Source organism: Vulpes vulpes, chromosome 12, assembly GCF_048418805.1.
Source record: "Vulpes vulpes isolate BD-2025 chromosome 12, VulVul3, whole genome shotgun sequence".
NCBI lineage: Eukaryota > Metazoa > Chordata > Mammalia > Carnivora > Canidae > Vulpes > Vulpes vulpes.
The window spans coordinates 157,952,784-157,977,121 of record NC_132791.1 but is presented as its reverse complement, the minus strand read 5'-3'; the positions used below and the strand labels follow the sequence as shown (position 1 = coordinate 157,977,121).

The following is a 24,338-nucleotide window of genomic DNA, read 5'->3' as shown; positions in this document are numbered from 1 at the left end:
CTGGGCACCGCCCCCACCCCCGCGGCCTGTCAAGGGATGCAGGGAACTGATACCTCGGCTCCCTTGCTTTGGCTGGCCACTTAGGTAGTACCTACCCTCAAGGGGCTCCCTACTCCCCATAGTGTCACCCAAGTTGCCGAGCATCCATGGTAAATCAATCCTGGTGTGGAGGAGTTTACCTCCACAGCCTGGAATCATGAGAGAGGCCAAGCTCTAGCCCCAGAGGTGGTCTTAGCCAGCAGGGACAGGAGTAGGGGATGAGGAGCAAGACCTGAGGGAGGGACCCAAGGGAAGGCATGTGGGTGCCTCCCTGGGGCAAGTCATGGCACATCAGAGGCTGTGGGCATGTTTCTGCCTGCCTGGCCTTTGTTTCCCAGGAGGGAGGCCAAGCCAAGAGCCCTGGCAATTGGCAGGGGAGGAAAAGTGCTGGAGCAGGGACTGCTGCCAGCAGGTGGGGTATCCTCTTTAAGTTGCTGGGTAAACAGTGCATAGAAGTGGCCCTGAGCCTGGCGCAGTGGGAGCACTGCTATCCCCACCCCACAGGCTCGGTTCCAGCCTTCTAGCCCTTCGCAAGCAGACAGCCCCACCTCCAGTCTTTCAGAAGGAGTTTCATGAGAGGGCTGTCAGGCTGTGGTTTGGCCAGGAACCACATGGAGAGGACCCCTAGCTGGATGACAGAGTCCCAGGGTGGACTCCCTTTAGGGGTAACTAGGAGCTAAACCCTTCAGAAGGCTAAGTGGTAACCTGGTCCCTGGGGAATGGTGGTGGTGGTGGGCAGTTCATATTGGCCTGAGGACACATGGACAGGGGCTGGACAGGGGTCTCCAGTATCCATGAAGGATTCTTGTTCTTCCCAGATGGACTCTGGAAGCTCCCAGCCAGTGGGGAAGGACATGACAGAGGCAGGAGGTGAGCAGGAACTTCGGTGGGTGGAACTGGGCTCAGAGGAGGCCCTGGGAGCCAGGACAGAGGGGCCCAGTGACCCACAAGCCTGGGGCCTCCTGCTGCAAGCTGTGTGGAGGGGTCACCTTGGCCTGGCCAGGAAGCTACTGCGTCAAGGGGCAAGCGTGGAAGAGAGGTGAGCCCTAGGGTTGGACCAAGAATCTTCACCAGGGTGGGGTTGGTGGGGGTCCCTTGTCTGGGCCAGGGGGAAAGGGCCCCTCTACCGGCGCCCCTGCCCGCGGCCACGCCAGCCTCGCTGCCCACAGGGACCACAGGGGCAGGACCCCACTCCACCTGGCGGTGCTGCGCGGCCACGTGCCCCTGGTGCGTCTGCTGCTGCAGCGAGGGGCCGCCGTGGGAGCGGCGGACCACGCGGGGCGCACTCCACTCCACGAGGCCGCCTGGCATGGGTCCTCGCGGGTGGCCGAGCTCCTTCTGCGGCGGGGGGCCCTGGCGGCGGCGCGCTCGGGGGCTGGCCTCACCCCGCTGCACTGGGCCGCGGCGCTGGGCCGCACGCTGCTGGCGGGGCGCCTGTTGGGCGCGCCGAGCCCGGGCCCCGCGTTGGCGGATGCGCGCGGCTGGACGGCGGCGCACTGGGCGGCTGCGGGCGGACGGCTGCCGGTGCTGGAGCTCCTGGCGGCGGACGGCGCGGGCCTGGACGGCGCCCTGCTGGTGGCGGCCGCTGCTGGGCGCGTGGCGGCGCTGCGCCTCCTCCTAGCGCTCGGGGCGCGGGTGGACGCCCGGGACAGCGCGGGGACCACGGCGCTCGGCGTTGCGGCGAGTCTGGGCCGCAGGCAGGTACATCGCAGTATGTTTGTCCAGTGTGTCTGCCGGGACGGCGCAGTCAGGCGAGCCCCTGGGCAGGTGGAGCGGGACTGGAGGGTAAGAGCAGGGTGGGGAGAGGTCGTTGTCAGGAGCCAGAAAGCTGCCTTGACTGTGTCTCCCGTTTGTAACCTCTCTTGGGAGCCTGGGGTGGGGGAGCATGCATGGCTGGGCATTCGGACTTCATGCGGGTGACTGGCAGCAGCAAATACATATGAGCACCAGGGCTATGCTTGAGTCCAGCAGGGCCCTGGGTAGTGAAGGGAGGCCATGGGCTGCTTAGTCTTGGATTTTATCTGAGGATGTTTAGGAGGACAGGTGGTTGTCGGAGTGGAATCTCCCCAGGGTGGCAGAGGGGCTGGCTCATTTTTACTAAATGGGGAAGCAGCACAGAGAAAGAGGCTGTTAGGTGGGGGAAGCCAGATGACGTGCGGGTCAGATAGAAACTGTGACCCCAGCCCTTCATCTGCCTGGGCCATGGCCAACCTCTGCCCTCTCCTTCCCTTCTCTTCCAGGACATGGAGGTGCTGCTTGACCATGGGGCAGACCCCAGCCTCAAGGACAGGCACAGTCGCTCTGCACTCCATAGGGCTGCTGCTGGGGGGCACCTGCCTGCTGCCCAGCTGCTAGCAGCCTGGGGAGTGGAGGTGGATGCTCGAGACTCATTGGGACTCACACCCCTACACCATGCTGCCCGGGGAGGCCATGCAGAGGTTGCCAGCCACCTCCTGGACAGGGGAGCGCAGGTCAATGCCACTGGATGGCTCCATAGCACCCCCCTTCACCTTGCCAGGGAGCATGGCCATGGCCCCACTGCAGACCTTTTGCTGAGCCGAGGGGCTAGCCCCACCCTGAGGACCCAATGGGGTGAAGTGGTCCAGGACCTGGTGTCCCTGGAGGCTTGCGCCAAGAGCTGCCCACCTTTTGCAGAGAGCAGGAGTGGGAGGGGCACATAGCTGCAGAGGCCCTGAGCTGGACAGAAGTCTCCTGGCTCCCACAGCCTTCAGTGCGCCAGGTTCCTCTCTTCTGGACTGAGGCTGCCTGCCTGCCTGCGGGGAGGACGGCTGAGAGGTTCACGGAAGAGAAGGAAGCAGTGGCTTGAGCTCCAGTAATGAACCTGGGACTGCCCACTGCTCCCTGGGGTCACATCACCCCTACAGCTCCAGATTCCTCCACACTGTTTAGCAGAGAGCCTGAGTTGTGGCAACAGATTTGAGTAAGATGTGGTAGTCTCCCCTGCATCCACCCTAGGTTTGTCACCCGCAGCTGCTCTCACTGTCCATGGGGATGTTCTTCCTATGTCACGTGAGATCCAGTATCTGTCTTCTGGCATCCATTTGTTACACGGCCAAATTAGTGGCCATAGTTGCTTACATCTCCCCTCTGTCCAGGGCCTGCTCCCAGAACTGCTGTCTCCTCTCTCATACATCCAGTGGATATTCCCTCTGTCCTAAATTATCTAAGGTCAGGCACCAGACAACTAGGGACAGGCCCTATGCACCAAGGACCACTGGGATATTGGACAAGCCAATCCCAAATATTTCCCTTGCTCTGCCTGTCTTTCCTGTGAGAACCCCTATAAAGGCTCTGGCCAGAGCTTTCTGCTTCTTCCTGCTTCTGCCTCCACAGGACATTGGTGCCTCTCTTTGGCCCTGTAGGGCATGGCATGTCCTCTCGTCTCAGGAAACGCAAGTAATAAGATACGTTCTTTCAATGGTGTCAGCCTCTCCCTGTCATCACTCAGCCATTTCCATAAATTAAAACTCCTGTGGCACAATTGAAACAGAGGGACAGTTGTTTCTGATGGTCTACCTCTGGATCTTCGTAGAAAACCATCACCATTATTCAATTTAAAACTATAGTTTTTCTGAGAGATGGCTTTATGGGACAGATTTCATTTTTCAAAAGAGTGTTGTGTGCCAAATTAGCGCCTCTGCTTACAGGCCATGGAAATGCTTGGATTTACATCCAGGGCAACAGGAAGACTTGAGGGAGTTTATGTAAATGTGACATGGTCTGGGATCCCTGGGTGGCGCAGCGGTTTGGCGCCTGCCTTTGGCTCAGGGCACAATCCTGGAGACCCGGGATCAAGTCCCACGTCGGGCTCCTAGTGCATGGAGCCTGCTTCTCCCTCTGCTTGTGTCTCTGTCTCTTTCTCTCTGTGTCTCTCATGAATAAATAAATAAAATCTTTTTTTTTTTAATAAATAAAATCTTTAAAAAAAAATGTGACATGGTCTGATCTGCTCAGGCGCCTGCCAAATACAGAGTTGATGTGTCTAGGGAAGGGAGGTACAGGGAAACCAGTGAGATAGTGGCACCTTGGCCACCAGGGTGGGATATACAGGCAGAATTGGACTGATACTGTGGGCAGAGCCCTCTGGACTTGCTGATGGACTGGACATGGGAGACCAGGGAGAGAGGGCATATCAGTGACTCCTAGTGAGACCTAGGGCTGAGCTGGAGGGGTGTGGAGAGCAGACACACAGGGGATAAGGGAAAGTGGGGACTGTAGTGACATCTTTGGGATCCTCAGGGAGGATGGTCTTCAAAGGCACAGGATGGCGGTACACACAGCTGCCCAGCAGTCTGTGGGCTCTACCTTCACAGCATACCCAGCACCCAACTGCCTCTCACCTTCTCCATTGGATCTACTATGGTCCAAGCCACAGTCAGCTTCGCCTGGAATGTAATGTTACCACAGCTAAGCCAGCTTCCAGTGTAATTGGTTTTCCTGCTTGAGCCCTTGCCTCCCTGAAGTCTGTTCTGCAAACGGCAGCTGTAAGTTTATTAAGTTGGATGATGCTACTCTCCTGCTCAGAATGCCCCCAGTGACTCTTCCGTTCACAAGGTGAAAACACAGTGTCATATATTGTATTGTCCAGATGCTCCAGTGACCTCACCCAGCTCACATGCTCTTTTTTTCTTTCTTTCTTTCTTTCTTTCTTTCTTTCTTTCTTTCTTTCTTTCTTTCTTTCTTTCTTTTCTTTCTTCTTTCTTTCTTCTCTTTCTTTTCTTTTCTTTCTTTCTTTCTTTCTTTCTTTCTTTCTTTCTTTCTTTCTTTCTTTCTTCTTTCTTCTTTTTCTTTCTTTCTTTTTTTAAATATTTTACTTATTTAGGGCAGCCCCGGTGGCACAGCAGTTTAGTGCCGCCTGCAGCCTGGGGTGTGATCCTGGGGACCCGGGATAGAGTCCCACGTCAGGCTCCCTACATGGAGCTTGCTTCTCCCCCTGCCTGTGTCTCTGCTTCTCTCTCTGTGTGTCTCTCATGAATAAATAAATAAAATCTTAAAACATATATCTTACTTATGTATTCATGAGAGACATACACAGAGAGAGGCACGGACATAGGCAGAGGGATAAGCACACTCCCCTCAGGGAGCCTGATGCAGGACTCAATCCCCTGACCGGGATCACACCCTGAACCAAAAGCAGACAGACACTCAACCGCTGAGTGACCCAGGGGTCGTTCACATCTTCTTTCTACAATGTGATCTCCATGTTCCTCCTGTGCAAATTAACAACAGAAAGCCTCACGAAAATATAGTCGGAGAGGTTTGAGTGGGAGAGGAGGCTCTCAGGCCCTACCACTCCTCAGCAACTGCTGACCCAACAAGAAGAGAGGGACCCTGCAGATGGTTGTTACTTCTCTAGCTCAGCAGGAGATAGGAGGCTTTCCTTATCTCCCAGCCACAGCTCAGCCTGAGAGACCATAACAACCCAGCCAATGAGAGGCAGCCCCAGCCCAGCCAATGAGAGACAGATGCAGTTCATCCAATGAGAGACAGCCACAGCCCTATCAGCGGGAAGCCACTATACTTCACACTCTGTTTACTCCAGTGAACTTTTTGTTTCCACCAGCTCCTTTGCTGTCTCAACTCCTCACTTTCCTCTATAAAATATCCTCTTTGGTTGTTCTCCGGGTATTGTAGTAACTTGCTTGTCCTGGACTGCAATTCTCTTTTCTCAAATATATATATATATATATATATATATATATATATATATATATATATATATATACACATTTTTTTCTGGTAAAACGACTGCCAATTTTATTTTATTTTTTTAAAACACTTTATTTATTTATTCATGAGAGACACAGAGAGGCAGAGATACAGGCAGAGGGAGAAGTGGGCTCCCCCGCAGGGAGCCCGATGTGGGACTCGATCCTGGATCTCCAGGATCAGGCCCTGGGCCAAAGGCAGGCACTAAACCACTGAGCCACCCAGGGATCCCACAATTTTATTTTTAATCTTAACATTCCCATCCAGAGCTAGAGTCTGTGTCTTTGCCCTTTGACATTGAGTGAACTTTTGTGACTATTCAGGCTCCTGAAATGATGCTGTGCGGTTCTCTCAGGTGAGCCAAGAAGGAGATAAAGTATTACCTTGCCCTTCAGCCATTATGTATGGAATGACAGCCCTGAAGCCATTGTGCTGCGAGAAAGCCTGAATGCAGCATGGTAAATAACCAGAACATGAAGTCCTTTCATGACCAAGGCCCTACACATCCTCACCAGTTTCCATCTCTGGCCTCTGACTTCTTACTGAAGTTCAGAGGTCCTTGGGACTCTTGTTTGCCTCACTCCCACCACACTGGTCTTTTGACTGTTCTTGACCACAGGAAAGGTGTGCTCTTACCTCTAGTCCTTTGCACTTGCTGACTCCTCTGCCTGCCATACTCTTCCTACAGATACCTGCCTGCCCCAATCAGTAACTCCCTTCTTTGGACCCTCTAATTTAAAATTGCACCGTCCCAAAAGGGAAAGCTCTTCTTTGAGTAGAGTCCTAATAAATATGGAAAGAATGATGGGGCTAGAAAATCAACAATGAATGAATGCAAATTTGATGAGAAACAGGATATTCATGTTGTCTCAAAGTGTGGTGGCCACAGAGGGGTGCTGCTTAGGCACCCATTCCAGACTGCACTCACCATTCAGGTTCAAGTCCACCACAGCATCTCTCAGCAAATGGCATGCTTCTCCTGGTGGCTCCAGACACAGGCTGAACATGGTGAAAGTACTGGAGTCTCCCATTTCTGCCTAACATGAGGCATCTCTAATAAGCGATCTCTGCTCAGAACTACTGGGTGAGTGCACATGTTGTCTGATCTGCATCCTATCTGAGGCCTCTCCAGTGTGAGAGAGCAAGCACAAAAATGGGGAGCAAAAGGGGGAGAGGGAGAAGCAGGGGGCTCAATCCCAGGACCCGGAGATCACGACCAGAGCGGAAGGCAGACATTTAACTGACTGAGCCTCCCAGGCACCCCTGCTTCCTCCCCCTTAACAAACATTACAGAAGACACCTCTGACTCCTACCTCCATCTCAGGGGCCTATAGGAAACCTTGTAATGAATCACAAAGATTTTCTCTACAAGCTACTTATTACTTACAACCAAGTGGTCAGAGCTGATAGCACTCATGGTGTGGTAGGCTGCCATCAAGGCCTCCTAATACTATGCACTGACAAAGACACAATATACTTTTTGTAGTATTCTGCCAAAAATGTATGACCTGATTCTACTTTTTTTTTTTAAGGATCTTATTTATTCATTTATGATAGACACAGAGAGGCAGAGACATAGGCAGAGGGAGAAGCAGGCTCCATGCAGGAAGCCCGATGTGGGACTCGATCCTGGACTCCAGGATCACGCCCTGGGCTGAAGGCAGACACTAAACCGCTGAGCCACACAGGTGTCCTGACCTGATTTTATTTGTAAGGAAATCTCAGACAAACTCAGACATTCTACAAAATAAATAACCTGTACTCGTTTTTTAAAAATATTTTATTTATTTATTTATGAGAGACACAGAGAGAGAGAGAGAGAGAGAGAGAGAGAGAGAGGCAGAGAAAGAGAGAGAGAGGCAGAGACAAGGCAGAGGGAGAAGCAGTCCCAATGCGGGACTCGATACCGCGACTCCAGGATCACGCCCTGGGCTGAAGGTGGCGCTAAACCGCTGAGCCACGGGAGCTGCCCCAAAAGATTGTTTTTTGTTTTTTAAAGATTTTATTTGTTCATGAGAGACACACACAGAGAGAGGCAGAAACACAGGCAGAGGGAGAAGCACTCTCCATGCAAGGAGCCTGATGTGGGACTCGATCCCAGGGCTCCAGGATCACGCCCTGGGCCGAAGGCAGGCGCTCAACTGGTGAGCCACCTAGGCATCCCAAAAAATTGTTTTTTAATCCAAGACTCGTAACAAAGCAGCAAGACAAGTGAGTACAGGTTATTTTATCTTATTTTTAAAGACTTTATTTATTTATTCATGGGAGATACAGAGAGAAAGAGAGGCAGAGATACAAGCAGAGGGAGCAGCAAGCTCCACGCAGGGAGCCCGATGCGGGACTCGATCCCAGGGATCACGACCTGAGCTGACAGCAGGCGCCAACCGCTGAGCCACCCAGGCGTCCCCGTTTTGGCCATTTTAGAGCGCACAAGTGGACGGCGTTCAGCATCCTTAAGGCGTCAAGCAGCCCTCCGCCGCACGCAGTGGCAGAACAGTCACCCCCGCCTGCAGCCCCGCCCCCACAGGGGCCCCCGAGCGCCGGCAGCCCGCCCCCCCCCCCCGCGCCAGCTTCCGTCTGCGGACCTGCCTACTCCCGGCGTCTCGAACAAGTGGGACCATTAGTATTTACCTTCTCCCCCGTACGTACCGCGTCTGGCCCGCTACACACTCAAGACCGGGAGTCCCACTCCCGCCTCGAGCAAAGACTCGGGCTGTGAGCGGCGGGGGCGCCGGCACGCTCGCGGCACCCCGGAAATCCCCGTTGGGACTCTGACCCGGAAGCGCTCGGGCGCCGCCACCACTTCCTCTAGGGGCGGCACGGCGCGCGCGCGGCGGAGTGGAGACGCCGGCCCGCAGGCGCCATGGTCTTCCTCACCGCGCAGCTCTGGCTGCGGAGCCGCCTCACGGACCGCTACTGGCGGGTCCAGGAGGTGCTGCAGCACGCGCGGGTGAGTCGGCCGCGCACGCCCCGCACCCACCCCCGCGTGTCCTCTCGGCCCTGGCCGCGCTGAACCCCCTTTCCCGTTTCTTGACCCAGCACTTTCGAGGAAGGAAGAATCGGTGCTACAAGCTGGCGGTGAGAGCCGTGACCAGAGCGTTTGTGAAATGCACAAAAGCGCGGAGACTGAAGAAGAGGAACATGCGGACCGTAAGCGCGGACCCGGGGGCTGGGCTTCCCCTCCCCCTGTGTCGCTTGCTCCTGACCCTCTCCGCCCCCAACTCGGGATGGCGTCCCCATCCTCCGCACCACTGTCGCCTCCCACACCCGAACCCCCGGCAATTCCTGCCTGCCCCGCGCCTCGCACCCTGTGGAAGCCGACTCTAGGCCCACTGGGTCCCTGAGACCGTCTCTGGCCACTTCCCCTCGCCCACTTGCTGTAGGTCCTCTCTTGGCTTCCCAGGTGCATCTGCGAGAAGCCTAGCCTGCTTCCTTACGTGTTCTTCGCACTTGGCATTTCTTTTGCGTGCCCGGGTCACGCCCCACCGCCCTGTGGCGCATCTCCCTCATTGGGGTTGGGGTTAGGGAATTTAGCGTCCTTTCTGCAGCATCTTTGACTTGGTTGGTTGGTTATTGCTCCCCACCCCAAAGTAAGTTTTAGGTGCGATTTTCCGCTCTGCTGAATGCTGTAACCTCCGGCCTAGATCAGTAACAAATTATAAGTATTGGATGAACGAATAAGGGAGAGGGAGTAATTCTGACCCTTTAAAGTCACAAATGCCTCATTAACTGTTGATCAGGGTCACAGCATGATAAGCAATCCCTGTGCACGATGGTCTCATGTGCAGGAGTGACCTCTACATCCCAGCTTTGTCATTTATGCCTTTCATTTATGCAGAATGGTAAAGGTGGTGCCACTTGCTGTGACCCTGCATGGATCTGGTCAGTCCAAATGTATGGGAAGACTTGTGAGCAGTGTCTGGTAACACACATGCATTTGCTGCTCACAGAGGAGTGAGGTCCCTGTACAGCAGCTGCCTCACCTAGGAACTTGTTAGCAATGCAGATTCTCAGGGCCCACTACACCTACTGAGTCAGAAAGCCTGGAGGTGGGTTCTAGAAATCTGTTTAAATAAACCACTACATACGGTTCTCATGCACATTTAAAAATTGGAACCACCGAAGGAATAAAATGAACTTGAGTAAGATCTTAAGATTGACGGGATCCCTGGGTGGCGCAGCGGTTTGGCGCCAGCCTTTGGCCCGGGGCGCGATCCTGGAGACCCGGGATCGAATCCCATATTGGGCTCCCGGTGCATGGAGCCTGCTTCTCCCTCTGCCTGTGTCTCTGCCTCTCTCTCTCTCTGTGACTATCATAAATAAAAATAAAAATAAAAAAAGATCTTAAGATTGAGAATAGAATGGCTTAAGAATCCAATCCCTTATTTATATTTTAAAATTTTATTTTTTAAGTAATCTCTACAACCTGGAGATTCAGAGTTGCAGGCTCTACCATCTGAGCCAGTGAGGTGTCCCATAATCCAACCTGTTATTTAACAGACCAGATCTATTGGGAATCTTCCACGTAATGGACTTACCTTTCTAGGTCGTGCTGCACCAAACCACTAGCCTTGATTTCTTGCAGTTTTCAGACCTTTGGCTGTGCCTGGAACTTACCCTGCTACCACTTGCCAGGAAGTTCTCTGTGATGCCTCCCCTCCCATCTCCTCCAGCCCTGTACCTCCTTCAAGACCGTTTTACCTCCAACTCCATGAAGCTTCCATCTCAAGTTTTTCATCCCCACCTGGTAGCACTGATCTCGGTGGCTGTTCTGATTCATTCACATGGATCCTTTCTGGATTGAGCTGCGTTTGACACAGAAGTTTGGCTCACATTTGTATTCTCAGGATCCCAAAATGTGTGTTGAATTAATGCTTTACAGCATGTGATTTCCCTATTTATTTAGAAGGAAGCTGGCATTTGAATGAAGAACGTCAAATTCTGCTGACTATACTGCAGACCAGTGTGCCTAAATATAAATCACAGGCTTTTCTACTCCTTTTTTTTTTTTTTTTTTAAAGATTTTATTTATTTATTCATGAGAGACAGAGAGAGAGGCAGAGGGAGAAGCAGGCTCCCAGAGAGGAGCCTGATGTGGGACTCCATCCCCGGTCTCCAGGATCACACCCTGGGTTGAAGGCAGGCGCTCAACCACTGAGCCGGCCCAGGCTTTTCTATTCCTATTCATTTTTGCAAAAAGAGTTGTTTGATTTTTAGTTGACTCAGGACGTTTGTTGGGAGGTGTGGACATAATGCACATGTGGTCCTTAAGCATCTCAATGTTCTATTTCAGCTCTGGATTAATCGAATCACAGCTGCCTCCCAGGAACATGGCCTGAAGTACCCGGCATTCATTGTCAATTTAATTAAGGTACGGTTGAGGATGTGGTCCTGTTGAATGTTGAAATCTATAGAAAGCAGCCTGACTGGGGTGCTCCAGTGCAATAGGCCATGGAGTGTTAGCTCCTGACATGTTCTCAAGGTGGAGTTCTGGCAGGTTCAAGGACTCATCACAGTTGCTTTGCCTTTGCTCTGCTGGTAGCAGAATTGGAAATATGGTAACTGGTACCAGGACATGAGCCACTGTGTTTTTCCATCAAGAGAAAAAGAGCAGAAAACTTGGACTTCACTTTAAAATGTAATTTGAGTTGTGCACTGAAAGATTTCTGATTAGGTAGCAGGTGAAGTTGAAACTCCTAGTCAAACAGCATGGGGACTTATGCTGGACAGGACAGATTAAGCATGTGTCACAAAATCTTGGTTAATTGTTCGATTTGGTGTTTATCCTAATCCCTCTCCTTTTGTGTACATTTTATTATTAAAGTTTTTATTTATTCATGAGAGGAGCAGAGACATAGGCAGAGGGAGAGGCAGGCTCCTTGCAGGGTGCCTAGTGTGAGACTTGATCCCTGGACCTCAGGATCATGCCCTGAGACTAAGGCAGATGCTCAACCAGGGAGCCACCCACGCATCCCTCTTGTTTTTTTCTTAAAAAGAGGAGGGGGGGGGGGAGAAAAAAAAAAAAACAAAAAAAGGAGTGGGTGTTGTGTTTCTAGCTTGTACCACACCCTGTCTTTGGTTATTTGCAAGGATCCTCATGCGTAACATTGCCGTTTTACTGATGAAGACCCTAGGCCCAGAACAGACCTTGTGCAAGGCCCAGAACAGACCTTGTGCAAGGCCCAGGTAGTAGAGTAGGAGCCACCCCTGCATAGTTGGGGTTAATGTGCAGGGATCATCCTTTCTTTTGCTTTTTATGTTCATCAGTTTTTGGAAGTCACGTGCAGTTTTACTTGATAGGACATCTGGTTTCATTTTCTTATGGGAATTGAGAAATACCTGCTTTTGTTCCTTAATCCTCTGCCTGTATCTCATATACTTTTCTGTGTCTCACTTCATTGTTTGTAGGAGAGTTGATTTCTTCTTCAAAGTTGACTTAAAGGGTTACCCCAGGCCAGCAATCAGTTGTGTCTGGGTGATGGTAGATCATTGACCCCAAAAAAGTACCCCCCCCCCCCGCCCCAAACAAGTTTATTAGTTCCATGGCTGGCACCAGGACTGGAAGCCAATATTCTTGTTCATGTGTCATCACCTCTTGCAGGGATGCCTTCCTCTTCTCCTTGTTCATATTTATCCTCCAGCATGCTGCTTGAGCACAGTCTCCACACACTCTTCACCTCCCCAAAGAGATCATTTGTCCCATGAGGGAAGAGACTGCCCTGGAGGCGTGCATAGTATGCTCAGCAGAGATGCTTTTGGTTGACTCAACATAGGACAGCTGTATTCAGTCTTGTCGTTTTTTCAATAAAAACACATTTCTGATGCTGACACAGGCTCTGATTTTCTTCCCAGTGCCAGGTGGAGCTCAACAGGAAAGTACTTGCGGATCTAGCCATCTATGAACCAAAGACTTTTAAATCTTTGGCTGCTTTGGCCAAAAGGAGGCGACTGGAAGGATTTGCTGCTGCCCTAGGGGATGGCAAAGAGCCTGAAGGCATATTTTCCAGAGTAGTGCAGCATCACTGAGGGGGATTCCAACACTGCCTGCCCTTTGCAGCTGAATGTCTTAGGAAAATTGTTTTTCCCCCTGATAATCACAGTGGTTAACATAGGGGCTAAAAGTTATGTCACCATGTGTGTAAGTTTGGTCAGCAATTATATTAGTTTGCATTTTAGTGACAGGTATAAGAGAAAGGCCCCTTCTTCCCTTACTGGGACAAATCTAGAAATCTTACACAGATGTGCAAATAAAGCTCGTGTGGTGTTCAGCGTTTTGAGTTGTGTTCTCTGGCATAAGTACACATACCTTGGGTGCCTTGTGGGGTAAGGGGAGACTGTTAGGGTGAGGGGTCAACTAAGAATGAGCTCCTGCAGGTGGGGAGATTTGTGCCAGATATCTGAACTCTAATGCTAGCTCCTCTCAGGGCTATGTGGGTAGCCTGTCCTTAGAACCCAAGCCTACCTGCCCCACTCTGGCTCTCCCCTGGTCTCCACTTTCCAGCAAGGACCTTGTTGCTCGGCTCTTCAGTCACCCTGAGTTGAGTGCAAGTTTCAGTTTCTCTGCTTGTTCCCTCACTCCCCCGCCTAACCTTACATCACCTGTGGGGAGACCTGAACATAAGGGTTTTGGATCCCTTTCCCAGATACTCTACTTCAGTAAGTACAGAATCAAGCCTAGGAACAATTTCCCAACATCCTCACTCCCCTGATAGAGACCAACTTATAGCAACTGTAACTCTGCCCCACCCATACGTCTGGCATCTACCCCCTGCTCCGGGCCAGGTCCCTTCCATTACCCTCAGTTTCTCTCACTGTACTTTGTACTCCTTTTCAATATACTTTGAGCTCCTTCCAGCTTGAGTCTGTTCCTCTCTTGCCCAGCTCTGGTATCTACCTCTTGCTTCCTGCCACTGGTCTATAGTTGGTCCCATCATGTCCAGATAACTCTCATCAAAGCCATCTGGAACCAAAATCCAACACATAGTCAGCCCTTGACCTCCAAGGACCATGGACTTCCTCCCCTCCCTCTCCTTGCACTGTCTCCCTCTGCTCTGCCCTCTGCCCCCAGGAAAGTTCTTCAGGCCTACAGTAGCAGTTGTCGGCCTTTATCTGGCAATGTACACCTACCTACCCAAAATGAGTGCCCATCTTTCCTCCACCACTCCTAATGCTCCCATGCTGAGTCCTCCATCCTTTATCAGCAGTCTTCTTGGAGTCACTCTGGGTTCCTATTGAGGACTCAAGACCACCTCCATACTCATAGAGAGCCAATCAAAACCTGGCTACCTACTACTTGGTGACCTCTTGATTCTGTCTTTTCTTCCTCCTCCCTGCAGGCCAACATCTCTTCTGGCTCAGTTACTGTACTGGCCTAACAGGCTCCCCCTCCTGGGTCTTTTCACTGAGTCTAATGATGACCAGACCATTTGGAGGTGTGAGGTTGTCTTGTTCACTAGCTCTGCACACAAGGTGCTCAGTGTACACCAATCATCAGTGAGTGGGTTTTGAATACACCCCGGGGTGGAGGACACATAGTCCTTTGGTGTAGGGTACTGAACTCTGTGTGCAGTAAGCTGCTATGTAGGAGCTGCAGGAAAATGTAAACAACTGTGGGCTGCTCCCAGCAACCCCTCCCCCTCCAGCAACAAGACCCAAGTTTTCCTTCGGGTCAGCCTGGGTTCATGGCAGGGACAAGGAGAAACAAGCTGTTTCCTGACAAAAGAATGTTCCTCCTTTCCCCAACAGTGTGCTGCTCAGTCCACAGAGCGGGGCACCCTGGGATCAGGGGAGATGGGACCCTGTGACCGTGTTGCCCATGAAGATGAAGAGAGGGAGGCAGGCGCTGTATGAGTCACCAGGGGTGAAAGCCAGAGATGCCTCTGGGTTTGGGAGTTTGAGTTGGGTGCAGTAACTAGCATCTCCAAGCGTCTGGAGCTTCCCCACGGTAGGCTTTTACCCTGTCATCTCCTCTCCAGCTTAGCCCACCCCCAGAAGTTCTTGCACTAGTCATGATGAAAGTCTGGGCTAGCTGTGCAGCAAGAGAACGAATCCCGCAGCTGCTGCCCTGGTACGGGACTGGCCGGTAGAAGCGATGAGGCATCAAGAGCGGCTCCCCACTGAGGAAGGACGTCCGAGCTCCCTTCCTGCCTGTCCGGAGCCACTCGTGCCTTAACCCAGGCTTCACAGAAACCTCGAACTCGACGTTTAATTATTCCTCCCTTGTCCCTGTGAACTCAGGGAGGACCGGGTAGGATGACCCCGCCAGCTGCCCCGGTGGATGCAGGTAAACCGCATCTCGTTGCTGCGGGCATGGGCTGGGGACAACTTACCCGCGCGCCAACTCTTGCTCGCTCTCAGCCACCCCAGGGGGCCTCCAAGACCTGCGATCCCCGCGGAAACAAAGCCGCCTCGCGCCCGCACGTGCCCTCACTGACCTGGAGCGGTTTCGGGCCCGGTCGCGGGGACCTACTCCCCGCCCCACCTCAGGGCAGGCCGGAACTGTGCGGTGAGAGCTCCCCCAGCTGCCGGCTCTCCGTGCAAAGGGTACGACGCCTCCCGGGTAGGCCCGAGCCTCAGGGAACCTGCGGCGGGTACCGGCAGTAGCGCTTCCGGGTCAGGCCGTGACCCGGGTCTTACACGGGCGCCGCGGGGCACCCTGGGTGACGAGCCCGCCCCCGCCCGCCCAGGACTACGGTATCGACGTCCGCCGGAACGCTGATGGGTAGGTCGCGCAGCCAATCGCGGCGAGGTAGCGCCGGGCGGCCCGCAGGTCGAGCCAATGACGCGCGGAGGGGCGGGGCGGCCGTGGCCGTGGAGCGTCGCGAGGAGCCGCCCTGCCGGGAAGAAGCCCGAAGGGGAGTCGGCGGTACAAAATGGCGGCGGCGGCGACGGTCGCGGCTGGGGCTCCGGGGCCGGCGGCCCCCGCGGCAGCGGCCTGCACCCCGGGCTCGGGGAGCGCAGGTCCCGGGGCGCAGGGGATGCTGATCGGGGACCGGCTGTATTCCGGGGTGCTCATCACCTTGGAGAACTGCCTCCTGCCCGACGACAAGCTCCGCTTCACGCCGTCCATGTCTAGCGGCCTTGACACCGACACGGAGACCGACCTCCGCGTGGTGGGCTGCGAGCTCATCCAGGCGGCCGGCATCCTGCTCCGCCTGCCGCAGGTGAGGGCGCGGCCACGAGCCACGGGCCGAGGTAACCGCCGCGCCGGCGCTGTGGAGGCGGCCGGACCCTTTGTTGGCGGCGGGCGGCCGACGCCGTTCTCGGGAGATTGGGTGGGCGGCGGGGCCGCGGGGCCCCGGTGACTTGCCAGCGTGCGCGCCAGCGTCTCCGTTCGTCGCACGGAGCGAGAGGCTTCACCGCGAAGCTTTTACAAGCGACGGAACGTTTCTTTCCAGGTGGCCATGGCTACCGGGCAGGTGCTGTTCCAGCGGTTCTTCTACACCAAGTCTTTTGTGAAGCATTCCATGGAGGTAATGGCTCTGTCGTGTCGGGGAGGGGCAGCGGCGTGGTGGTGCGGGGTGGCGTGCTGTCCTTGAGTGCCTGCGCTCAGAGTGCTCTCGCCGCGGCGGCCCTTTATGCGAGGCCCTGCTCTGCGCCCGCCGCTCTCCTTGAGTCGTCGGAGGCCGGTATGATGGGAAGGGACACATCTATGTGTTGACATGCTTGCATTTCAGCACGTGTCAATGGCTTGTGTTCACCTGGCCTCCAAGATAGAGGAGGCCCCGAGACGGATACGGGATGTCATCAACGTGTTTCATCGCCTTCGGCATCTGAGAGAGAAAAAGTGAGTCTTTGTCAGAGCTGTTGTAAATATCGGTCGCCTTTTTCTGTGGTTAAGTTTCACTAACGTTTCTGAAACAAAACTAAGGGTTTGAGCTGTTAAACTTGTGTACAGGAGAAGCCTGCTGCCCAGGAGGTACCCCGCAGATGCTGTTCGATGAGTGAAGGAACCCCAGTAAAAAGGGCAGGGCACCGTGGGTACGGTTTTATGAACATTGGTCTCCCTGTTGCTCATGCCTGTCTCCGAATGTTCTAGAGCTGGATTCACAACTTCCACACCATTGACATTTTAGGCTGTATGATTCTTCATTGTGAGGACTGTTTTGTGCATTGTAGGGTGGTTAGCAGTACCCCGGTCTCTGAACTGGATGTTAACGGTTCATCTCTCAGTTGTGACAGCCAAAAATGTCTCCAGATTTGGCCCGGAGATAGCAAATTGCTCCTGGTTGAGAACCACTGTCTAGACAACCCAAACTTTATACTTCTCAAGCTCATGGAAGCCTTTTGGAAAATAGAGTCTTAGGCTGTTTAAATATCCTACATTGTTGGTACTGTGGTTTTCCATTCACTTACAACAGATACATTTGTGTCTTGAGTCAGGTAAAGTGAGATTAGTACTTGTATGATGAGATCGTGAAATCTTATGCTCTGTGTTTGTTGCTTGTAAGGAAAAGTATTGAGAATAGATAATCAAGTTAGCTCTGGGGTTTGAGGAAGATTCTCTGGTTAAAGGAAACAAAGTGAACTAGCTACAGCTATATTATATTTCCAGTGGATTTTCACCATTTGGAGGTAATTGGGATTCGAAAGAAATTGTTTTATTTGACCCTTATGTAGACATGTGCTTTGTTTGTGTAGGAAACCTGTGCCTCTACTGTTGGATCAAGATTATGTTAATTTAAAGAATCAGATTATAAAAGCAGAAAGACGAGTTCTCAAAGAGCTGGGTTTCTGTGTCCACGTGAAGCACCCTCACAAGGTGGGTATGTGGCCCAGCTGCCACGTGAGCCCACCTGACTGCTCCCTTCTCACCAAGATTGAAAATTCTGAAGAGGATTAAATGTGTTCCTGACTTGGTTTTCCAGTTTATATCTAAAGTCTGAAAATTTCTTACTTGTTAATTGCCTTTATACTACCTGTTAATTTTATTAGTATGTTTTCAAGAGCTTTGGAAACGGAATCTTTTGAGTTTGAGCTTTCAAAAATAGTGATGAATTTGTAAAAATGAGATCTGTCAGTTTCTGTTTTTCTTTCTCAACAACTAATTTTCTAAAGTTGCTGTTTTCTTTAGTGGGGGAATTAGAAGGATTCTGAACCCTTATTTCTAAATTAACTAAAGCAGCTTTGCAGCACATGTCAGTTGAGGATGGCTCCTATATATAGTACCATGGGAACTTTTAATGTGACACACATAAATTTTTTTTTAAAGAGAAGATTGCAATTTGCGTCTTTGCTCTTATTTGTTTTTTTATTGGTGAATTTCTTCATATTATTTTCTCTCTTGCTTGTTTGAGTTTCTGACATCAAATCAAATTCTTGATAAGTTACCATAGATTTTAGAGCTTTTTAAAAATTTGCTGAAGTATTTTTACACCATGTTTTGTGTAAGGTGGTGACTAGGGTACAGAGATGTTTAAGACAAGCTAATCTCACTGATGGAAACTATGTCGAAGATGAGAATGAGCATCTGCCTTGTGATGGCCATGAAAAGTGCGGCTGCCTTTGCTGTGAGTGCAGCCTGGTCCTCACATGCTTTTGTGGTGCCTGGGTTGGAAAGCAGGTAGTGGGGCCTGTCAGCAAAAACTCCCCTCCAGCTGAGCTGTGCACCAGGCATATGACCAGGAGTCACCTCTGGGATCTAGCATGAGGCTCATATTTACTGCATGGACGCTCTCAAGATCTGAATTTTGGGTTCTCGAGGTTTTTGGTTATAACTACCTGACCTGTATCTTCCAGATAATCGTTATGTACCTTCAGGTGTTAGAGTGTGAGCGTAACCAGCACCTGGTCCAGACCTCATGGTGAGTTGACCTTCCTTGCTTGTTTTATGAGACCAGCAAGGGCAGTGCAGGAATATGTTGATTTGAGGCACTTGGGCAGTGGGTAGTCAGTCCCATGACTTGGTTGTGGGCTTGAGTTGTCTGAGTGCCCAGTGTTCCTGCAGTGTAAATTCTAACCAGCCTCCCAAAGTATCAGCCACTAGTATAACGGTAAGGTGGCCTATACCCTCCCCCGACCTTCCAGGAGAGCATTCACTGGGCTTCCCTTTGGGGACTGTTGACTTGGCATATCGGGATCTTTCCCATAGGTGCCAAGGTCGATGTAGTGACTTTATTATCTTCTTTGAAGTTGCTTCTAACTGCTTCTTATTACAATCCTGTGGGAGAAAGAGGGTTAGGATAAAGTTTTTCTGGGGACCAATATTAACAATGCATATGTTAGAAATGAAGCCTAAAGTAATAGTGCTGGGTACTTTGTGAATTTTTTCCCACGGAGTTAAGTCTGTAAGGGTCATATTTTTGCTGCCTGAATTGTCTGGTGCTATGCCATATCTAATAGAGAACCTATTTTGACTTTTCTTTTCTGTACTCTTTCAATCAAAGGGTAGCCTCTGAGGGTAAGTGACTAAGACTTCTCCTCTACTGTCCAAGCGCTTTGGTGCAGGGACAGCGGCCGTCCTCAGCCAATCCAGTGCAGGCTCTCCACCGAAGGCTGGCTCTAGATGGTGGTATGCGCACGATAGTATAGTGCTGGCCGACTGCTGCTGTGGTTCTCTGACGGTTGTGCTTCTTGTTAATCCTCTGTCGTGCTTTGGTAATTGTATTGATTAGAGTTAACTGTCTTGAAATTTGTCCCTTTAAAACTGCTGTACCTGTGCAATAAAGATGCAGTACCTTTCTCTTAAAAAAATTTCTATGGAAAGCTGTAAGAATTGGCTGATGGGAATTCAGACTTCAGTGTGGGATTATGGCATTATTCCTGGAAGTCTTAAAGTTGCTCTTTTCAGCAGCTAAGTGTTGATATATTCTAGTAAAAGGTGTGCATCTTTAAATTATTTCATGGACACTTTTTATATTGTAACTTAGATAAGCAATAAGTTTAAATATACATCTCAAGGAATTCATTTGTTTTGTTTTTAGGATTTAAAAGTTAATAGATTAATGTTATTACTATTTGAGTATTGAATATTAGAACCAAAAAAGTTACTGATGCTTATGTTTATGAAGTGTTTGAACTATTCACTTGCAATGCTCTGAGACCTATGGCCTTGGTGCCATTATGTAGGTTTTTTTCCTTGATTATCTCTTGATGCCTGGAGCAAGAACTTCAGAGCCAGGTGCCCTTAGCTGACATATGTTGAATATATCATTGAGAAGTCTGAATGGGTTTGTGTATCACCTTCTCCAGGGTTTAGGGCAAAGTTACCAGGGTTGGGGTGGGGGTTTATCAAATCACACAGCTGACTTGGCTACCCTGTGGGTGTGGCCTGACTGTAAGGGTTGCCATAGTGGGGTATGTTAGGAGCAACAAATATATGATCTGTTTGACTGTTTTCTCATGGAATTAATGTGTTGTTTTTGCAATAATGATGAAATTAATATGAGATCTGATTTTGGTCTGTTAAATCTTAGACATATATTTAAAGGAAAATGTTGAAAACGTAGCCAATTTTAAAATCCTTAAGCTTTTAAAACATGCAAATGTTTTGTATTTTTATATCTTCTAAAGTAATGTTTTAAATGTATTGATTATGATGAAACTTGTAGTGTTTTATTGCTTTTGTCTGATTTTATGAATGTTCATTTTAAGACTCGTTATTGAAATGGGACAATTTGGAAACCGTTCTTTGATAAACCTGAGAAGAGGACTTCCCTTTGGGCATTGAGCCTTCCTCTGCATGATGTCCCCATGCGCCCGAGGGTGTTTTCCCTTTCCAAGTGGACTCATGGAAGGAGAAGGGCCAAGCCCTGAGCGCCTCTTCAAGGAAAAGAGATGCAAGAGGACGGCTTGTTTCAGAAGAGCCCTCGCAGGCTGCCTGCTCAGCCCATTCATTTGAGTTTGCATGTTTCTCTGCACTATGGATTTTGAGCATTTAGATTTTCATCAAGTACATTTCAACCACTACAGTAGACATTTTCTCTCTGAGGCATTGTGCTTTGCACGAGAACAGCCAGAAGTTGAGGGAAAAGTAAAGTTAAAGTCGGTTCTCTTTCATAGCAACATGTGTTGTCTGACATTCAGCCAGCTTTTTAGATTTTTTTTCCAGTAAATTCCCTGTTTTCCTGTCCTGTATTCGCAAAAAGCAGTTAGAATGTCTCTCCAGGAATCCTGAGCCTCACAGGACTGTGTAGCTCTAAGCCTAGGAGTAGACTGCATAGAGTAGTGATCTTATCTAGATGACGCGTACGGGTATCCTGGGGGTGCCCGGGGCGTTGCAGTCTTTCCTGCATTTGGTTTTCAGGAATTACATGAATGACAGCCTACGCACAGATGTGTTCGTGAGGTTCCAGCCTGAGAGCATTGCCTGTGCTTGCATTTATCTTGCTGCCCGGACACTGGAGGTCAGTGTTGTGCCACCACAGGGGATCCTGGTCTGATTCTTTCTCCAGCCTTCAGTAAACTTCTATGTAGTGTTCTTCAGATTATGTGCATCAATGCCAATAAAAAGCCTGTTTCTGGGTGACCAGAAAGGCTTGTTTTTTATTGCCCGAAGAATCTTCGTGGCCATGAAAAAAAGTATTAAAGTGATGATATTTGTGTTTACAGATCCCTTTGCCCAATCGTCCCCATTGGTTTCTTTTGTTTGGAGCAACTGAAGAAGAAATTCAAGAAATCTGCTTAAAAATCCTTCAGCTTTATACTCGGAAAAAGGTTTTATGTTTTTTCATGTAACATGCATTTGTGTTACCTAGAAGTACCTGGTTCTGAATCTTTTTGGATTTTGACTCCCACAGGTTGATCTGACACACCTTGAAAGTGAAGTAGAGAAGAGAAGGCATGCCATTGAAGAGGCCAAGGCACAAGCTAGAGGCCTGCTGCCTGCTGGCACCCAGGCTCTGGACAATGCTTCAGGGTTCTCACCTGCCCCCAAGCTCGGTGAGCATGAGTGTAAGGATGTGGGGCCCTCCTTTCCTCCAGATTTCTCTTGGAATTGTGTGTCTGCTAGCCTGAGCACTCGGCAGGAACCATGGTCCCCAGCAGACATTTGTTGATCTGTGAAGTGAGGGGGTGCTCCTAAAGTTTTTGTTTTTATATTTTATTTTCAAGACTTAATTGATTTGAGAGTATGAGAGCATGTGCCGTGAGGGGTGGCAGAGGGAGAGGGAGAGGCAGGCTCCCCAATGAGCAGGGAGCCTGATGTGGGGATTGATCCCAGGACCCTAGGATCATGACCAATTCGAAGGCAGATGCTTAACTGACTGAGCCACCTAGGCAGGAGCCCCAGGATTTTACTTTTAAGTAATCTTTACACCCAGTGTCAAGCTTGAACTTAAAAGCCTGAGATCAAGAATTGCATGCACCCCAACTGAGCCAGCCAGGCATACCTTATTTTTATATTTTCATTAGCAAGGGACATGGACAGGCTTTCCAAAATTTTTTTTTTAATCCAGCCCACCTAATTAGCTTATTTTCTGATGAAAATTTTATAAATCTGGGGTAGTAGATTATTTTGTTGGGTTGTAGCATGTCCCCAGTCCCTGAGAGAAAGCAAGGGAGACAGGTGGCTTATCTGTGTCTGTGTCTTTTGGGTGCATGGTTAGGTTCTGAGTCCCAGGCCAGGACCAGGGAGTCTCCTTACATCCCATATTAGTGGTGGTGTCTTGCTGTGCTAATATGTTTTCTATCACAACAGGTACCTGATGGTCAGGTTTTAAACTTTCTGTATTTGGTCTAGCAGAATCCCCCAAAGAAGGGAAAGGAAACAAAGCTTCCCCGCTCTCTGTGAGAAACGCCAAGAGGAAAACGGATGGCGTGAAGAAGATCAAGGCTGACAGCCCAGTAAATGGGTGAGTACCCATGCATCCCAAGCAGGCCTTCAGGGTGGGCTACAGAGACTTCAAGCCTGTAACTGCTCCCACTGTGTTCTCAGCTTGCCAAAGGGGCGAGGGAGTCGAAGTCGGAGCGGCAGTCGTGAGCAGAGCTACTCAAGGTCCCCATCACGATCTGCTTCTCCTAAGAGGAGGTATGTGCTTGCTGCCCAGAGCTCCCCTGGTGGGGGGGCGGGGCTGCACCTGGCAAGGGAGTGTTTTCCCCAGGGTGGCTGGTGATGTGGCTGCCTGAGGTGGTTGGGGTGAATGGTCACCTACTTGGTGGTGCTTGTCCTTCCTCACAGAAAAAGTGACAGTGGCTCCACGTCTGGCGGGTCCAAGTCTCAGAGCCGCTCACGGAGCAGGAGTGACTCCCCGCCGAGACAGGCACACAGAGGTGCTCCGTACAAGGGCTCCAAGGTGAGGAGCTACCGGAAGTCTAAGGACTGCAAGTACCCCACCCAGAAACCACACAAATCCCGGAGCCGGAGCTCCTCTCGCTCTCGAAGCCGCTCACGGGAGCGGGCAGATAATTCTGGGAAATATAAGAAAAAAAGTCATTACTATAGAGATCAGCGAAGGGAGCGTTCTCGGTCTTACGAGCGAACAGGTCATCGCTACGAGCGGGATCACCCTGGTCACAGCAGGCATCGGAGGTGAGGTGCTGGGCTCCCAGAGCGCTGCCCTCTGATCCTTGGTGTGCACACCAGGCAGGGCATGACTACCTTGTGGTGTGTGACTCTTTTTGGAAATGGCTGTTAACTCTGGACCTCGTGATGATTTTGGAGATGGAATCAAGAGGCCGGCGAGGTGCCCTTTAGGCCGGCCTGGGCACGGTACACACCGGTGCCAGCACAGGGCCCACCTCAGCAGCCAGCCCTGTGGCAGCTGGATGTGGAAGCGGACACGTACATCCTAGTGGTGTGGCTTGGTGCTAATGACAGGCTGTGTCTTTACTCCCATACCAATACTCAATTACGTTAAACCAAGAAAATGACTTAGAACCTTTGCCTATATTAGGTTGTACTTCTGTACATATTTTGCAGTGTTTCACGATGAGAAAATGGCCTTAATAGCCCCTTATTCTCTATCCGCCCTGTAAATAAACATGTGTTTAATACAAGTTAAAGCTATATATGAAAACTCAGAACTTGAATTCTGTCAGCTTAAAACTTGTGTAGAGAATTCTGATTTTTAAAATGTGAAGGTATTTAGATCTGTGTTGAAAGTCGTATATTTTTATCTGTGCGATGCTGTGTGCAGGCCACCAGCTCCCAAATAGAGGTTTCCTATATATGCATTTTACGTGATTAAATAAACACAATTCTCTCTACTCAGGACATTCGGAAGGTTCAGAAATGTGTGGTTTGTTCTGCTTGCTCGTTCCTGTGCACGGCCTGTAGTCCCGGCTCTCTCCCACCGAGGCTCGTGATGAGCTTGAGCCATGTCTGCTGCCCGACAAACGCCACTTTCTGGGCCCTCACGGAGGGAGGGTCGGGGAAGGACAAAATGGTCCTGCAATCCTCTTGGTCCTGAGGGACAGCAAGTGTGGGTCGGGTAGGTGGCGGCTGGGAGGGCAGCTGGGGCGTGGGCCCCAGGAAAGGCGAGGGCGGTGGGTTCAGGGGGCTCACTCGTTCCGGTGACCCGCCGGTAAAATGCCTGGAGGGAGGGAGGGTGGAGGCCTTGCTGCTTGGGAATCCGAGCGACACCTCCTGGGAGGTCGGGGCGCCCGCAGTCAAGTCCCTGGGGCGGAGGTCC

At 50.9% G+C, this 24,338-nt stretch overlaps 3 protein-coding genes across 7 annotated transcripts; all 3 read left to right on the top strand.

The window, feature by feature from the left end:
• Positions 1–661: 661 nt before the first annotated feature.
• Positions 662–3,990, top strand: ANKRD65 (ankyrin repeat domain 65). Of its 2 annotated transcripts, XM_072730947.1 has the most exons (4): positions 663–739; positions 858–1,078; positions 1,209–1,740; positions 2,280–3,990. In XM_072730947.1, the coding sequence occupies exons 2-4, from the start codon at positions 858–860 to the stop codon at positions 2,718–2,720; spliced, it is 1,194 nt and encodes a 397-aa protein (XP_072587048.1). In that variant the 5' UTR covers positions 663–739; the 3' UTR covers positions 2,721–3,990. The 2 variants fall into 2 exon arrangements, with proteins under 2 accessions (XP_025862896.2, XP_072587048.1); XM_026007111.2 differs by having other exon boundaries at positions 662–1,078.
• Positions 3,991–7,777: 3,787 nt separating this feature from the next.
• Positions 7,778–13,042, top strand: MRPL20 (mitochondrial ribosomal protein L20). Its single transcript, XM_026007110.2, has 4 exons — positions 7,778–8,719; positions 8,809–8,919; positions 11,063–11,140; positions 12,622–13,042. Exons 1-4 carry the CDS (start codon positions 8,633–8,635, stop codon positions 12,793–12,795), a joined length of 450 nt encoding a protein of 149 aa, XP_025862895.1. The 5' UTR covers positions 7,778–8,632; the 3' UTR covers positions 12,796–13,042.
• A 2,522-nt stretch (positions 13,043–15,564) lies between these two features.
• Positions 15,565–23,920, top strand: CCNL2 (cyclin L2). 4 transcript variants are annotated; one of them, XR_011996008.1, is made up of 11 exons: positions 15,565–15,932; positions 16,167–16,241; positions 16,446–16,555; positions 17,410–17,530; positions 18,508–18,572; positions 19,155–21,113; positions 21,319–21,423; positions 21,507–21,648; positions 22,451–22,559; positions 22,643–22,735; positions 22,886–23,920. XR_011996008.1 is itself a non-coding variant. In XM_026007108.2 (11 exons), exons 1-11 carry the CDS (start codon positions 15,642–15,644, stop codon positions 23,238–23,240), a joined length of 1,566 nt encoding a protein of 521 aa, XP_025862893.1. In that variant the 5' UTR covers positions 15,582–15,641; the 3' UTR covers positions 23,241–23,920. The 4 variants fall into 4 exon arrangements, 2 of the variants coding, with proteins under 2 accessions (XP_025862893.1, XP_025862892.1); XR_011996009.1 differs by having other exon boundaries at positions 22,448–22,559; XM_026007108.2 differs by having other exon boundaries at positions 15,582–15,932; positions 21,014–21,113.
• Positions 23,921–24,338: the final 418 nt, after the last annotated feature.